This window comes from Carcharodon carcharias, chromosome 31 (assembly GCF_017639515.1).
Source record: "Carcharodon carcharias isolate sCarCar2 chromosome 31, sCarCar2.pri, whole genome shotgun sequence".
NCBI classification, from domain to species: domain Eukaryota; kingdom Metazoa; phylum Chordata; class Chondrichthyes; order Lamniformes; family Lamnidae; genus Carcharodon; species Carcharodon carcharias.
The window spans coordinates 24,126,441-24,142,892 of NC_054497.1; the positions used below are offsets into that span (position 1 = coordinate 24,126,441).

A 16,452-nucleotide genomic window follows, 5' to 3' on the forward strand; every position below is an offset into this window, starting at 1 on the left:
GGCAATGACATGAACTGATATCCATATCTGTGGTGCTTTTTAATTATTCATTGTTGTAAAATCACCTCTTTTCGTATCTTCTTATTGCATTTTTGTGTGAGTATGAAACAGTGACCATTTCCTGGGATTGAATGTTCGAATAAACTATACTGATTTAATCCTAAAGAGAATTTGCTGCGAGTCATTTTAAAAAATGACCTCACAAACAAAGTTTTGCGAAACACACCACACCTATTTCAAATAAAACGCCTAGGCTTATGGACAGATGGCAAGAAAATAAAGGAGTTCCATTTTGCCTCCCTCCCCTGTCCATAACCTTCCTCTAGCTCCACAAATCTCCAAGATATCTGCACTCATCTAATTCTCACTGCTTGAACATCTCTGATTTTGACTGCTCCACCATTGGTGGCTGTTCCTTAAGCTGCCAAGGCTCTAAGCTCTGAAATTCCCTCCGTAAACTGTCTCTCCCTTTAAAATACTCCTTATAGCCTACCTTGGGATTCACATTCCTCTTCCTCTGCCCCCACACAACTGTACTACAAATCATCTAACTGCAGACATAAGGCCAGTAAATGGCCTTCTCTTTGCTTCAACCTTAACTCCATCAGCTTCACCATTCCTTACCTCACTGCTCCCTCATGCCTCAAAAAATGAACAATTGAGGAGTAGCCCTCTTTCCTATCCCAGGTTGACTGCTCAAAAAAGACTGAAGTCCACAAGGATTGGACTAAAGGTGAGTAAATGAAGTTGAGGTATAAGCACACAAAGGATAGTAAGAATCTGGAACACTCCCAGAAAAGTTGTTGAGGTTGGGATTCAAAATTGAGATTGACCCTGAGGGTTTAAGGGTTATGGGACTAAAGTGGGTAGATGAAGTTAAGATACAGAATGGTGGAATGGACTCAAGGGCTGAATGACCTCCTGTTCTTATGTTACTTAAAAGAACCATACCAACCAGAAAAGGTTAAAGATTGAGCCCCTGCTCTGTGCTGAGATAGCTATCTCAGCTAGCCCAATGGAATGGATGAAGCAATTACCCTCAATACCCTTCCATTAGGGAAGAGGAATATTGGCCAGGCCAGGGTTTCTCCACCTGATTGGCTTTCAGCAAATCCAGGTGAGAGACTGGAGCTTGGCTGTGATGGCCCATGTGGTTAGATAGCTCGGGTGATCTGGTGGCTACTTAGACAGAAGGGGATCCCAGCCACAAATTTAGAACCTGTTGAAGGCAATTTGGAGAGTGAGAGAGGGGGAAGCAGAAATGGTGGGTTTTTAGACAACAAAACATTAGTTCAGAATTTGATCATCATTTACAATTTTATCTCTTTGTTACACACAATGTCACATCAAGAAAAAAAATTACAGTTATGGCAATAACAGTCAGATAACAACTGACAGAACAGGACGCCTCACGGGCAAATCACTGGTGTTTGCTCTTTTGTGAACAATCCCTCTTGAACAGATCAGATATCTCCTGTATTTCAGGTACCAGGGTTAATGGGCAATAGGTTTCTCAAGCCTACATTCCTGTCTAAACAGATGAGGTTTTGCTCCAATATGTAAATTTGTTGGTTTACCTGTTTTGATAGATAACAGAAGTACAGTGACACCATCGCTCATCCAGGGTTCAAACGCCCGAGGTCCTGACACCAGTTCATTTAGAGGGTAAAAGGTGGATTAAGGCAGCCCAATAGATCCCTGCTATTAAGCACTAGAATGATTTTTTCAAACACGTGATAAAAATGGGTTAGTAGTTTCCATATCACCAGGGTTAGAAAGCAGGAGTCTCCCAAAGACTACAAACTTACCTTCTATTTTACTGGGACACAAAAACCTATTAGAAATGATCATGGAGTGATACAGCACAGGAGGCTATTTGGCCCATTGTGCCTGTGCTGGCTCTTTGAAAAAGTTAATCCTGCTTTTCCCCCTGCAATTTTTTCCCTTCAATTATTTATCCAATTGCATTTTGAAATTACTGATTAAAATTACTTCCAGCTCCCTGTCAGGCAGTGCTGTCCAGATCACTACAACTCTGTATAAAAATGTCTCCTTGTCTGCCATTAGCGCTTTCGCCAATTAATTAAGATCTGTCTCTGGTTCACGACTCTTCTGCCACCGGGAATAGTTTCTCCTTTATAAAGCCCTCTATTAAATCACAGAAGAGATTCTCGGTTAACAGAATTTAACAGGCTGAAGCTGCAGTCATTCAAATCCTGAGATTTAATCCTTTACAATTCTCAAGAACTGTCTAATAAATTATTCTAACATTCTAAGACACACACACACACATACATGACTGTATAACACTTGCCTCCACCTGGGGGTGCGGAGGGGACAGGAAAGGATGGAGGGCGTTAACTGTCAACGGGTTAAAATGCTGCAGTGACTTTACTGTGCATCTGGATTTTAAACTTGTCAAAGTTAAATATTTAGGACAGGGGCGAAGTGGAGTAGGCAGGGATTTAACAGTTAATTTAGCAGATTAAAGATTTAAACCTCTTTAAAAAAAAACTTCAGTTGGAGAGTGGGGCGGACTCCTGTGATGTTAATTCCGAGTGACCTGCTTCATGGTAGGGAAGGTTGGGTTGCAAAAAGTCAATCATGAAGCAGGGCTGGGAGAAAACACACTCCATCGCTGTGGGACCAAATCGCTCAGGTTCTCCGCAATTGGAATCCCTGACGTTGAAATGGTCAAAGTTTAGTGCAAATTAAGGAAGCAGAAAACAGACAATTTAGCCAACCGCTCCCTCCACATCATCTCAGCGAAAGGCCAGTGTCGGAGAGGCGTAATCCAGCAACTCACTCCGGATTCTCGTCAATCTGGACACTCAAAATTTGACTCAATCCCACAAGGAATATCCCAGCCTGGAATCCCACAAGTGATACTCTTGCAACTTGCACAGAATTTCTATATTATGCAGGGGCTGATGTAAAACACAACAGGGAGTATCCCAGTTGTGATGCAGGCAAGGGAGTGAGGGAAGATATCCAACAGCAGATTTTCTATCATTTACATTCAGGTCATCACTGAGATGCGTGTGAAATTCGTACATGTGGAAAGCACTCAGCTGTCAGTATAGATTCTGTCCACCTCCTCGCTATGGGAGACTCGGCGAGGCACCTACAGGTGGCAACTGCATTCCGAATATCATGGGTTGTCTGACAGCCTCCAAATAGGCAACAGCTAATAAGTCCCCAACCAATCTTGATTGAAGAGAGGATGTATCGCTTACATCATTACTCTCAGTGAATTCTAAATGGTTACTACATATAGGAGCAAGTCACTGGGCTGAATCTGATAGTAAACCAGCTGGAATCTTGCCCACAGGCAGCTGCAGCAGTAAACGGACCCGGCCTCCTCCCCGTCACCTTTTGGAAGGGAGACAGACAGCAAAATAATCGGAGGTAGAATCAGCAGGGACAGAGCAACCTCCTTCCTTACCTTTTCTCCATCATTGAATATTCTCAAGGCACTCGATAGTTTGGTTATTTACTGAGCAGGAGGGAACTGGAGGTCCCATCATCCAGAGCTGTAAACCAGCTTGAGAATAAGCTGGCAAGGCGTCTGACTGTCCAGGGATTTTGAACTGTGGGTCACTCAGGAACTTCTCAAGACTCGAGCGAGTCAGTGCTTGAACCACACTAGCCCGAATTGCAGTGGTATCTGCTGGAAGTGAGTTAGTGTGTGGATGGTTGCTGACAGAAGAGTAATGCAACCACGACCCACATCCCACTTAGCTTGGTTGGTTGGGTGGGTCAGCCTACAGGATGCTGGGGGGGGAGCTTATTCTAAAAAAATATCCCCCTATCTTCACCTGCACAAGAGCTCATGGTGTTGGGGGTCATATATTACTATGGATAGAGGATTGGCTAACAAACAGGAAAATGGGTCATTTTCAGATTGGCAAACTGACTAGTAGAGTGCCACAGCTACCAATGTTGGAGCCTTAACTATTTACAATCTATATCAATGACTGTATTGGAGTCAAATTTGCTGATGATATAAAGATAGATAGAAAAGCAAGTTGTGAGGATACAAAGAGACTACAAAGGATATAAATATGTTAAGTGAGTGGGCAAAAATTTAGCAGATGGAGTAGCATGAGTGAAAATGTGAGACTGTCCACTTTGGCAGGAATAACAGAAAAGCAGAATATTATTTAAAAGGGGAAACACTGCAGAATTCTACAGTACAGAGGGATCTGGGTGTTCTTGCACCTGAATCACAAAACGTTACCATTCAGGTATAGTAAATAATTAGGAAGGCAAATGGAATGTTGGCTTTTATTGCAAAGGGGATGGAGGATAAAAGTAGGGAAGTCTTGTTACATCTGCACAAGGCATTGGTGAGACCGCATCTAGAGTACTATGCAGTTTTGGTCTCCTTATTTAAGGATGGACATACTTGCATGGGAGACAGTTCAGAGAAGGTTCACTAGGCTAATTCCTGGGATGAAGGGGTTATCATATTAAAGGTTGAAAAGGTTGGACCTATACTCATTGGGGGAAGCAAGGTAGGAAAGTGCAGTTTAGGCCACAATCAGTGTGATCTTATTGGATGGCAGCGCAGGCTCCTGCTCCTATTTCTTATGACCTGTCATGTGAATAAAGGTCTTTAAATGTGAAGGAGTTTTTAATGTGTAAAAAGCTGCTCCCAGTTGGAAATCAGCAGCCAAGGCCAAACCTCAGCAGCCTTTCTCCACACACTTGAGTAGGGAACACAGTCTCAACTCACCAAAAGTGACTGAAGTTAGCCAGGCCAGAGGCTGCAGGTCAGCCCCAGAGTAACAGTACCCCAAACCCAGGCCACATACCATAGCACAGAAGTTCCACAGCCAGCAAATCTGGAGAAATGAAAGTTAGTTCAGAAATTAGCTGCTTTTAGAAAACTAACTCCACACTACCCACCCCTCAAAAAAAAAAGACAAATTGCCAGTTAAATTCAAGTTTGCATGTTTATATATATTAGAAGTTCTCTGCTTGTCCCTGACAGACGCCTCATTCAGGTTGGCGGGTCTGGGTTCCATGGCTTCAGTAGGGGAGAATGCCTTTTTTCACCTGAGAATGCTGGCAAGTTAGTTGAACTGGTGGGGCATTGCAGCTCAGCACTGCCTGGTCTTCAGTGTACAGTGGCTGTTGTTTATCTGTCCCCACTTCCTCCCTCAGGCCAAGAGCCCGCTGTCAGCTCCGAGCGCTGGAATATCCAAAAACTCAGAGAGCAGAAACTTTGGGGGAAAAAAATTAAACCAGCAGAGCCAGTTTGTGCTTACTGTAAGGTGGTGGTGCTCAGATCTGCTGCTCTCTGTGGTGTATAAGTCACTCCACCATATTTATAGATGTAAAACACTTGCACATAACCCAGGTGGGAAATGTTAATGTAACAGTCTGGGAGATGTCTCAACACTCTCTCGTTTGTTTCTTGAAGACAGGTGGAAGAGATGCAAGATTTGGTTTAAAGAGCCCCAATATCCTTTAGTCAGACAATGATAAAGGACATCACCCATTTCCCTCCCTGTGTCTGATGTGACCTGCAATGCACTAAATCTCGCCATCTGTCCTCATGGCCCCAGTTCAGTGATGTGACCTTTAACAACTCCAGCATTTCCAATAGAGACTCTGGGGGAATTTGAAGCAACATTATTTTTAAGAAGGGGTGGACAAAATAAGTTCCTTAATCCCACAGGGTGGAGTTTAAAGGGGGATGAGAAGCTTGAAGGCTCCCCCTTCCCTGCACTCCTCCCCTCCCTTGAAGGCGCCAACTTAGAGTACTGTGTTCCAGGTGGCATTCAGCCTCTGGTACCTCACCCAAACGTGGGGAGGGGAGAGCTCACAAGCTATTCAACCACAGAATGTTACAGACCAGTCCAATGTTGTCCTTCATATACATATGCACTCTGGCTCAGTCCAAGGGCAGGACCCAAATTTATTCTTCCACTCTTTATTGCATAGGACGCAGAGCTGACAGCAGCACTGCTCCAGCCGAGATCAACTGACGCGGCAGTGACACTGAAAACCAAGCCGCCTCGACTCAGTCTCAAAACCTGGGGCACAGCTTTAACCAACTTGGGAAAAGCCTCGAGCTCGAACTCCAATTTCAGAGAAGGGCAGATGCTTTAAGCTGGCAGCAACATAGTTTAATGCTTCACCTGTGGGGGAGAATGTTAATCACCACACTGTACAATCTCAGGGCTTTTGTCAAGAAATGCAACTGCTTGGGTGCAAGTTAATTAAAGGCCCCCATCACATTACACCAAGAATCCCAAACATTGCAGGTGTATATCACAACATGAATTAAGAAGCCCCTGACACCCACTACGTGATCCTTCCATCCCCGAAGTTTGGCCAGAAGGAATCCCCACAGTTACTGGTGGCCATTCAGCCAGTACAGTCCACGTGGCATAGACTGCCACAGAATAGAAAGGGTTGAATTACATTATAAGTTGATCCTGGGCTGCCAAAGATCTTCTCGAAGTAGCTTGTACAGGTCTTGCGACAAACCAATTTTTTACTTTGCCCCTGCCAATCAGTAATTTCTGATCTGCAGAATTGTTAATTATGTGATAATAATCAAGTCCTGTTTTGAGGGTATTCCGGTCAAAGACTGACCTGCCTGAGGATGGGTTAGATATCATGACCTTGTGAGACTGATTTACAGCCCTCTTAGCACCTCAAATTTTGCCCACTAGGTTAAGGTACCTCCCCACTCCCTCAAAACCATCACCCCTACCTTTCCTGTCCTTCATTCCAATGTCTCACCATCTTCTGTACATAAGGCCCACTGGGTATTGGATAAATAGAACATTAAAAAACAGTCACTTGGCTTGAACTCCTGACAGATCTTCAGCCTTACTCCTTACACAGCCTTGGGCCCCATACTTCACTCCCATTGGCCTCAGGCTCTGCCAGCCTTGCTTCCTTGGCCCCAGGCCTCACTCCCCCAGGCCCCAGATTTCACTCTCTTGCTCCCCCTTGCCTCACTCCCCCTAGCCCCAGGCTTCCTCTCTGCTCGGTTCCACTCCCATGGGACCCATGGCTGCTCTATACACATTTTTGTGATAAAAACTGTGCTTTTTTGAATGACCCCTTGCTTTGGAATCCCATTTAACCATTTCGATTAGTCTTTTAAACCATTGAACTGTTCCTCAGGCATGGCTGAAGTCATCCCAGTTAGCGGATAAGCTAACGGACCCGTCAGACTCGGTCGGGTTCAATTAGGTCCCATTTGCAAATCAATTCAACTCAGTAAATTTTTCCCTTTTCCACAGTGTTCTGGGTCAGAAGTGTTATAAACTTAACAAAAGGAAAACACCCTCAGTCATGTACCCAGCAAGAGGCCTCCTAATTGGTGGAGGCAACTAGACCAATTGGGAAACTTCAGTCCAACAAATCCCATGTGATGCTGTCCACTGCGACCTTGCGGAGGATTCAGAAGTCATTATGATTTCCGTTGGACCTTTGAAGAGTCTCCCTGGCTTTGGTTGCCATCTGGGGAAGAGGAGAAAGTGGGAATATTAACAATGGGCAGAGTGTTCAATACTTTTGTTATGGTTAAGTATCATAGATTCATATAGCATAGGCGGGCATTTAGCCCAGTATACTTGTGCTGGCTTCTGAAGGAGTTATCCAGTTAGTCCCATTCCCCTACTCTTTTCCAATACTCCTCCATTTTTTGTTTCCCTTTTGTAAAATAAGATAAGAGGAAAGCATAAAGCCCCTGGAGCCTGCTCTGCCATTCAATAAGATTCTGGCAGATGATCTACGTCAATATTTCTCTGCCCTATCCTGGATTCCCTCAGAACCCAAAAATCTATCTCTGTCCTGAATATACCCAATGACTGAGCCTCTAGGGTAGAGAATTCCAAGGATTCATAAGCCTCTGAGTGAAGAAATTTCTCATCTCCATCCCAAATGTGAGATTATGATCCCTAATTCTAGATTCCCCCAGAAAGGGGAAACAAACTCTGTGTCTACTATGTTAAGCCCTCTCAGAACCTAGTATGTTTCTAATTATATTATCTCTCATTTTTATAAACTCCGGTGAACTTAGGCTCAATTTACTCAATCTCTCCTCATAGGAAAACTCTTTCATGCCAGCAATCAATCTAGTGAACCTTCACTGCACCTCCTTTACGCAAATCTTTCCACAGGCATGGAGTCCAAAACTGTACATAAATTGGTTTCACCAAAGCTCAACATAACTGCTACAAGACTTGCTTACTCTTATATGCCAACCCCCTTGTAATAAAGGCTAACATATCATTTGCCTTCCTAACTGCTTGATGTACCTGCTTGTTAACTTTTAAAGATTTATCCGATTCCCTTTTGAAGGTTACTATTGAATCTGCTGCCATCTCCCGTTCGGGCAGCACTTTCCAGAACTCATTGGGCAAAAATTACCCATCTCTCTCCTAACTTTTTTGCCAATTATCTTAAATCTGTGTCCTCTGCCCCCTATATACTCTATCAAAATCCCTCAATTTCAAACCTCTACTAAAACTTCCCTTAACTTTTTCTGCTAAGGAAAGTAATCCCAGCTTCTCCAGTCTTTCGACATAACTGAAGTCCTTCATCCCTGGCCCCATTCTGGTAAATCTCTCCAAGGCCTTGACATCCTGCCTTAAGTGTGATGCTCCGAACTGCACACACTCCTCCAGTACAGGTCTAACCATATTTTCTAAAGATTCCGCAAAACCTCCTTGCTAATGCATTCTATGCCTCTATTTATGAAGCTCCTTTTTATTTTAAACAGATGTCTAAATTTTTCCTGTCCCCTTCAAAGATCTATTTGCAAACCCTAGGCCTCACTGTCCCTGCACCACTTTAAAATCTAGTTTATATTGCCTTGTCTCTTTATGCTTTCCAAAGTGCATCACTTCATACAGCGTAGTCCATTTCAGAACAGTTTGCTTAACACCAGTTTCACAATGTAATGACTGATGACAGGACTTATGCAGCATCTAAATTCCTGCAACTCACTCCCTAACAGCACTGTGGGTGTACCGACGCCACATGGGCTACGGTGGTCCAAGGCAGTGGCTCACCACCACCTTCTCAAGGGCAATTAGAGATGGCAATAAATGCTGGCCTAGCCAGTTACGCCCACATCTCATGAATGAATTTAAAAAAGCGTCAAAGGGTATCAAATATAGCAGTGATTGCACTGCATTAAACAGCTAGAAGCTCCGGGTTCAAATCTCACTACGGCAATTTGTGGAACTAACTTCAATAACTCATTTTAGTTCCAGTTTAATATATTCACTACTGCTTTTGTATTCCCACATTATATGAATGACCCTTTATGCCTTCTGAAATAGCCCAGCAAATCAGCCAGTTCACTACTACTAGGGATGGGTGTTAAATGTCCCATATCCTGAGTACAAGTATAAAGCTCACATTATCAGATTTTGGTATCTGACTGTTGGTGAAAGGTTGTTTCTGTTGCTCAGCATTATTGGCTGCCCAACTCTGTCCATTGGATTGTGGGTGTTGGCCCCGGGGCTGTATCAATACTTGCTGGGAGTCTCCAGGCACTCTTGTGATGCAGCAGTTCACAGAGTAGTTTTTGGGTAAGATGCTAATTCTAATGCAGTTCTTGGTACAATGGTTGAGAAACTTAAAGTCATCATTCTCCACCAACCACATTGCAGTGAAACCCAAATACTAGACTGAAAGGAATAATTCTGGAGACTTGATCCATAACTTGTTTATCAAACAGCAGATACTGCTGCATTGGCCCAATAAAACACTCAAAATCACCATGCATGGCATGTGTACAAACAGAATGGTACCTGTGTAGGCCTGTTGTAAGTGGGCTGGCACACTTGATCGGGAAAGCTGTGTAGAACCAGACTGCAAACCTTTCAAAATACCTGTCAGGAAGAGGGAGAAAATTGAGAGGTTGAACAGCCCATCCATCTCCTTTTTAGGAGAGCCAAGCTTCCATACCTTGCTAGCACAGGTCTTCAGGGAGTGATAAACCTTTAGAATCAGAGAATCATACAGCACTGAAGGCCGTGCAAAGCATTAAGCCTGGTGCCATCTCTTTGAAAGAGCTACAAATTAGTCCCAATCTCCTCCTTTTTCCCCCAAAGTCATGCAAATTTCTCCTTTTCAAGTATTAATCTAATTCCCTTTTGTAAGTTATTATTAAATCTAATTCTACCACCTGGTCAGCAGTGCATTTTAGATCATCAGAACTTATTGCAAAAAAACAAATTCCGTCCCCCCTGGTCTTTTGCCAAAAAGCCCATGTCCTTACGTTACCAACTGTCCTGCCAGGGCAAACAGTTTCTCCTTATTCTTGCTAGCAAAACTTCTCTTGATTTTGAACATGTGTATTAAATCTCCTCTCATCTTTTCTAATCTTAAGGATTACAATCCTAGCTTCTCCAGTCTCTTCACTTCACTGAACTCCCTCATCCTAGTACCATTCTAGTAAATTTCCTCAGGAGCTCTCCGAAGGCTTGGCCATCCCTTCAAAACTGAACACAATACTCCAGCTGAGGCACAAGCAGCAACTTACAAAGGTTTACAATACAAAACCAAGGAAGTTATGCCAGGTCTCTACGAAGCCGAGCACCTTCTATAATATTTTTAAAGCCTTAACTTGCCTTGCCACCTTCAAACATCTGTTTATGTGAACCCCCAAGTCTCTGTTCTTCAACCATTTAAACTGTTTTAAAGCCATTAAAGAGGATTGCTTCCTCTCATTCTTCTTACCAAAATGCATCACTTTACAGAGTGAGGCCAATAACCATTTTTACATTCCATCATCTTCGAGTTTGCTCATTTCACCAGTCCATGTCCTCCTGAAATCTGCTACAAATCTCGTCACTATTTTTTTTATATATTCCTGAGTTTTGTGCCATCAGAAAGCTTTGAAATTATGCCTTGTCTAGTCTAGGTTATTAATATCTCTCAAAAATAGTAGTGGTTCTGATATTTACTCCAGGAGGGGGCTACTATATACTTCCCTCTAGTCTGCAAACTAACCATTCACCGTGACTCTGCTTTCTAGTCCCTTAACCAATTTTATACCCATGCTGCCACTGCCCATTTTACTCAATGGGCTTCACTTTTGCTAATGATTCTATTATTTGGTGATTTTATCAAAGTCTATATATACACCATCAGTTACCCTCGCCAACCCTCTCTGTTACTTCATCAAGAACTCAAACTGCAATAAACGTAGCAACCTTCTAAACACCAGGCATAAAGAATGGTTGTAGTTATTGGTTAAACATAGTTTATAAATTGTTAGCACGTTCCCATCTACACCCCAAGTTAGTTCAGGAAGTAAACCCATTGCACAATGTGCTTGTGAGCCTTAAATCCCCAGTTTGTATTCAGTTTGTTGATCTCCATTAACAAGATGGTTGGGTCTTCAACCAGAGATGAGGGGGTGGTGGGGAGGCTAGCCCCTGTAACATTAACCCAGGATCACACTGGAAAGCCTCAAGTGTCAACCATGGGTCTGTGGGTAGCACTCTCACCTGAGTCAGAAGGTTGAGAGTTCAAGTTCCACTATGCAGCATGAACCCAAAATCTGGAATTTCAATGCAGTACTGAGGGAATGTTGCACTGTCAGAGATGCTGTCTGTCAGATGAGACATCAGATTGGGCCCTGTCTGCTCTCTTGGGTGGATGGAGAAGATCCCATGGCACTACTTTGAAGAGGAGGAAGTTCTCTCCGGTGTCCTGGCCAACTCTGGACCCTCACCCAAAACCTAAAACAGGTTACTCAATTCATTTATTTAATTATCTCTGCTACTGAAGGTGAGCAGAGGTAATGTTTTCACCTCTGTTTGTTTGTCTGTAAACAATAAATCTCAAAAACTAATGTGCACATTTCAATGAAACTTGGTACACAGATAGGGTGTGCTACAAGGAAGAGCTGATTAGATTTTGGCAAAGATGCAGATCTGGTTCCTGGAATTCTTTTAAAGGATCCGTTAATGTTGGGCGAATTGGCTTTTTTAAAGAAAGTTTTGGTTGCATTATTTAGATTGTTGCTGATTGTTTTAGAATGTTGTGGATTATCTCAGTCGTCAAAATGTGAGCAGAGTTTTCAGAGCAGGTTGTTGGATGTGGATGGGTTGAAGCCTCCAGTGTGAGATGAAGCTCTTAATAAAAAAATTATTAATTCAGCTTGTAGTTACAGAGACTCAAGAGCTGTGTAATTGTAATAACGTTGAGTTAACAGAATGTCAAGGAAGTATGCGGTCTTTTGAGTGAGCTCTTCACTTTTTGCTGCTTGTGGGAGCTTGCTGTGTACAGACTGGCTGCCATGTCCCTACATTACAACACTGACTACACTTCAAAATGTTCGTTCATTGGTTGCAAAGTGCTTTGGAACATGGTAAGACTGTGAGAAGCTCTGTATAAATGCAAATCTTTCTTAATGTCAGGTGAGTGGGATTGGCTCTGATGGCCCCATAGTCGAATAGCCTGTTACTATGCACTGTCTAGGCCACTCAGTATATTGGGCACCGATAGAACCCGCACCCAGTGTGCGTCACTGCTTTCGGGAGGAAACTGAGTGAAGGGAACTTTAACTTTGTTGGAAGAAGCGAGAGACTTGATCCTGAAACTGGGATGTCGCTGACGTAATATATAAATAGCAAACCATCGGGAACAAAATGGCAATACTTTCACAGTTTTTAGGATGCTTTTACAAGCATGCTAACAGCATTTTTTGATGGTTTTATGATTATTTTGAGGTAACTGGGCTTCCACATCATTCAGGCCCCAGGAGGACTGGTGGAAGTAGTTTTGTACAAATTTGCATGTCACGCTTGTATCCTTTTGTCAGTCTGTCAGACTCTTCCTACAAGGGTACTGTATAGGGGGTACTGCTCTCAGACTGTATGCTTGCAAGCTGCTGCCCAGGAAACACCCTCCACCCCTTCCCTGAACCTCCAAAAGAAGATGCCTCCTTCTCGGTGACTACTAGCTCAGTCCAGCCCAATTCAGAAATGGGGTGTAGCAGGTCAGTGGATCTGCATCCTCCCATTCCATGACATTGAGCACAGGCCAGTGAGCAGTGTGCCTCAGCACATTGACAATGAAAACCCTCCGGTCAGTCTTTGTTATGAAGACAGCCGACTTGATACTGCTCACTGTTGAAAGGTGAGTAAGCCCAGTGTAAATAAACATTCAGCTTATCAAACTTTCCATCATTCTATCATGGACTACCCACAACCCCTCGCCTGCTCCCTTCAGCACCTAGTTTGGGAAACAAGGAATTTTCACAATTCTTGTTTATCAGAAAAGTGAAACAAGACTCTTAATCTGAGAGTGTAGTGGAAGTAGATTCAATTGTGGTTTTCAAAAGGGAATTGGATGATTATCTGAAGAGAAAAGATGTGCAGGGCTAAGGGGAAAAGACAGGGGGAGTGGGACTAACTGGGTTGCTCTTGCAGAGAGCTGGTACAAAGACGACAGGCCAAATGGCCTTCTTCTGTACCGGAACCATTCTATGAGCCTCAACTCTCCCTTCCCAATACATATTAATTCATTTCCTTTCAGAATGGGTTGATTGAAACCAAATCATTACCTTTTATGTTTGTTCCACATCTACCACAGTCCTGGTGGGTGAGAGTTTTATTTCCCACACTGTGCTCCCACTCCCCACACTGTACTGAGGCTATCTGGAGCCTTCAGACATCATCCCAGATTTTACAAGCATATATTAATTCACAGAGTGTGGGCTAGTTGGCATTTATTGTCCATCTCTAACTGCCCTTGAGATGGTGGTGGTGAGCCACCTTTGTGATCTGCTACATTCCGTATGGTAAACAGCCTCCCACAGTCTTGTTGGGGAGGACTTTACTCAGTAATGGTGACACATTGGGATGATGGGGAGATGGTGGTGCAGTGGTGATGCCTCTGGACTAGTAATCCAGAGACCCAGGCTAATGATCTGGGGGCATGGGTTTAAATCCCACCACAGCAGCTAGTGGAATTTAAATTCAAGTAATAAATCTGGAATTCTAAAGCTAGTCCCAGTAATGGTGGCCGTGACAATTATCTCCGATTGCTGTAAAAACCCATCTAGTTCACTAATGTCCTTTCGGGAAGGCCATCTGACATCCTTACCCAGTCTGGCCTCCATGCAACTCGAGGCCCACAGCAATGTGGTTGATTCTTAAGTGCCCTCTGAAATGGCCTAGCAAGCCATCCAGATCAAGGGCAATTAGGGATGGGCAACAAATGCTGCCCTTGTCAGCAACGCCAACATCCCATGAATGAATATGTAAAAAACTTGGAGGCGATACCATTCCTACTCATTTGCTGCCCTTGACCTTCTAGTGGCTGAAGGTTGCAGGTTTAGGATGCCAATGTTTACTGTAGGAACCCAACGAAGATGAGGCAACATTGGGTATGGAACAGCAAGCCAACAGCTGAACCTGTCATCCAGCAAACTCTTTTTTAAAACCCATTGCTTTCTCTCTTCAGAACCTTCTCCGAGCCAAGCACCATGACTATCTATTCAAGAGTGGACAGATGACTTAGAACAGGGCAGGAGAGCCGCTCAGGCACCTCGCCACCTGCACGACAATGTCTGATCTCAGTGTCCCTATGGCTCATCCACGAGTCTGTGACAGGTTCCCTGCATCCCCAAAACCAGGACCCCTCATCCCTCCAATCCCGAGGACTTACTTTGCGTTAAGTTGTGCTGGAACGTGACTGAGGTAGATCCAGTAGGCGCAGTGGTGGAGACATCTGATTCTGAAGCGAAGCTGAGCAGGTTGAGCGGGAGCTGGAAGGGCAGGGAAACGGGAACAAGACCGCCCAACATGCTGAACGCTGCTGCTGAGTTCAGAGACGCTGACGTAGCGTTCAGATTCGTTACATTCAGGGGCGATGTCATTAGAGTCAGAGGTGACGTGTTTGCCAATAAGGTCGATCCAGCAGTTGCCTGGAACAACAACAACAACTTGTACTTATGTAGTAAAACGTCCCAAGGTGCTTCACAGGAGCATTATCAAACAAAATGTGACACACACACATCGGAAGATACCAGGGTAACTGGCCAAAAGCTTGGTCAAAAATGTAGGTTTTAAGGAGCATCCTGAAGGAGGAGAGAGAGAGGCAGAGATTTTAGGAAGGGAAGTCCAGAGCTTAGGGTCTTGGAAGCTGAAGGCACAGTTGCTAATGTGGGTTGATTAAAACCAGGGATGCTCAAGAGGCAGGATTGCAAGAGTGTGGATATCAGGGAGAGTTTTGGGGCTGGAGATGATTACAGAGGTAGGGAGGGTGAGGCTATGGAGAGATTTGATTTTAAAATTCTCAGCCTTGTTTTCAAGATGTTGCTTGATCTGGAGCCAACACAGATCAGCGAGCACAGGGATGTTAGGGGAATAGGACATGGTGCGAGTTGAGGCAGCACAATTTTGGATGACCTCCTGTTAACAAAGGATAGAATATGGGAGATTGGCTAGGAGTTTGTTGGCATAGTCAAGTCAAGAGGTAAGAAAGGCATGCACGAGGGTCTCAGCAGCAGATGAGCTGAGGCAGGTAATATTCCATGAGTGGAAGTACACAGTCCCAGTGCTGCCATGGTGTGTAGTCGGAAGCTTATCTTGGGGTCAAAGATAATGCCAAGGTTGCAAACAGTCTGCTTCAGCCTCAAGGTGATTACCAGGGAAGGTAATGTAGTCAGTGGCTAGGGAACAGAGTTTGTGGCAAGAACCAAAGTCAATGGCTTCAGTCTTCTCATTGTTTATTTGGAGGAAATTTCTGCTCATCCAGTATTGGATATCAGATAAATAGTCTGAAGATTTAGAGACAGTGGGGTTAGGTCAAGAAAGGCAGTGGCGAGGTAGAACTTGGTGCCGTCAGCGTATATGTGAAAACTAACACTGTGCTTTCAGATGATGGTGCCAAGGAATAGCATGTAGCTGTAAAAAAAAAATTGGTGGTCAAGTACAGATCCTCGAGGACACACACAGACACACACACACACAGACACACACACACACAGACACACACGAGGCAATGGTACTCGAGTCAGAACAGAAATCATTGCCGGTGATTCTAGGTATTCTCTGCATAGATAACAATGGAACCAGGTGGGTGCAGTCCCACCCAGCTAGGTGAGGGTGGAGAAGTGGATGGTGTGATCAACCACATCAAAAGCAGCAAATTAAGGCCAACTGCAGAGCCTTCAGGGTATGACATAAGTATGAATCGGTGTCACACAAGACAAAAATGGAATGGAAAATTGTGGAGAGAAAAGAAATCGCATAACCAAAATAATTTTTAAAAAATACTTAAAAAGTGAAAGCAATTTTTCTGTGAAAGGGAGACACCCTGTCTCCTCAATTCAATTTCTCACTCTGTTGCTGGGTTTATCAGTGAACCGCCTATTAACAGGGCTACAGTCCAGCCAATCTGTGGCAGTCACTGGGAGAAGCATAACAACTATCCAGTATTCAGCCCAGGAGT

General features: G+C 43.9%; 1 protein-coding gene across 4 annotated transcripts in view; it reads right to left on the reverse strand.

The window, feature by feature from the left end:
- Positions 1-1,298: 1,298 nt before the first annotated feature.
- The window catches only part of LOC121271655 (ubinuclein-2-like), a 77,455-nt gene continuing 62,301 nt past the window's right edge, over positions 1,299-16,452 (reverse strand). For 3 of the 4 annotated variants that reach the window (XM_041177768.1, XM_041177769.1, XM_041177767.1), the window contains 3 exons: positions 14,665-14,923; positions 9,792-9,872; positions 1,299-7,488 (listed from right to left, as the gene is read on the reverse strand). In XM_041177768.1, the coding sequence (XP_041033702.1) occupies positions 7,439-7,488; positions 9,792-9,872; positions 14,665-14,923 (390 nt within the window). In that variant the 3' untranslated portion in view covers positions 1,299-7,438. The remainder of the gene's footprint in view (positions 7,489-9,791; positions 9,873-14,664; positions 14,924-16,452) is intronic. The other variant, XR_005941744.1, reaches the window with a different exon arrangement.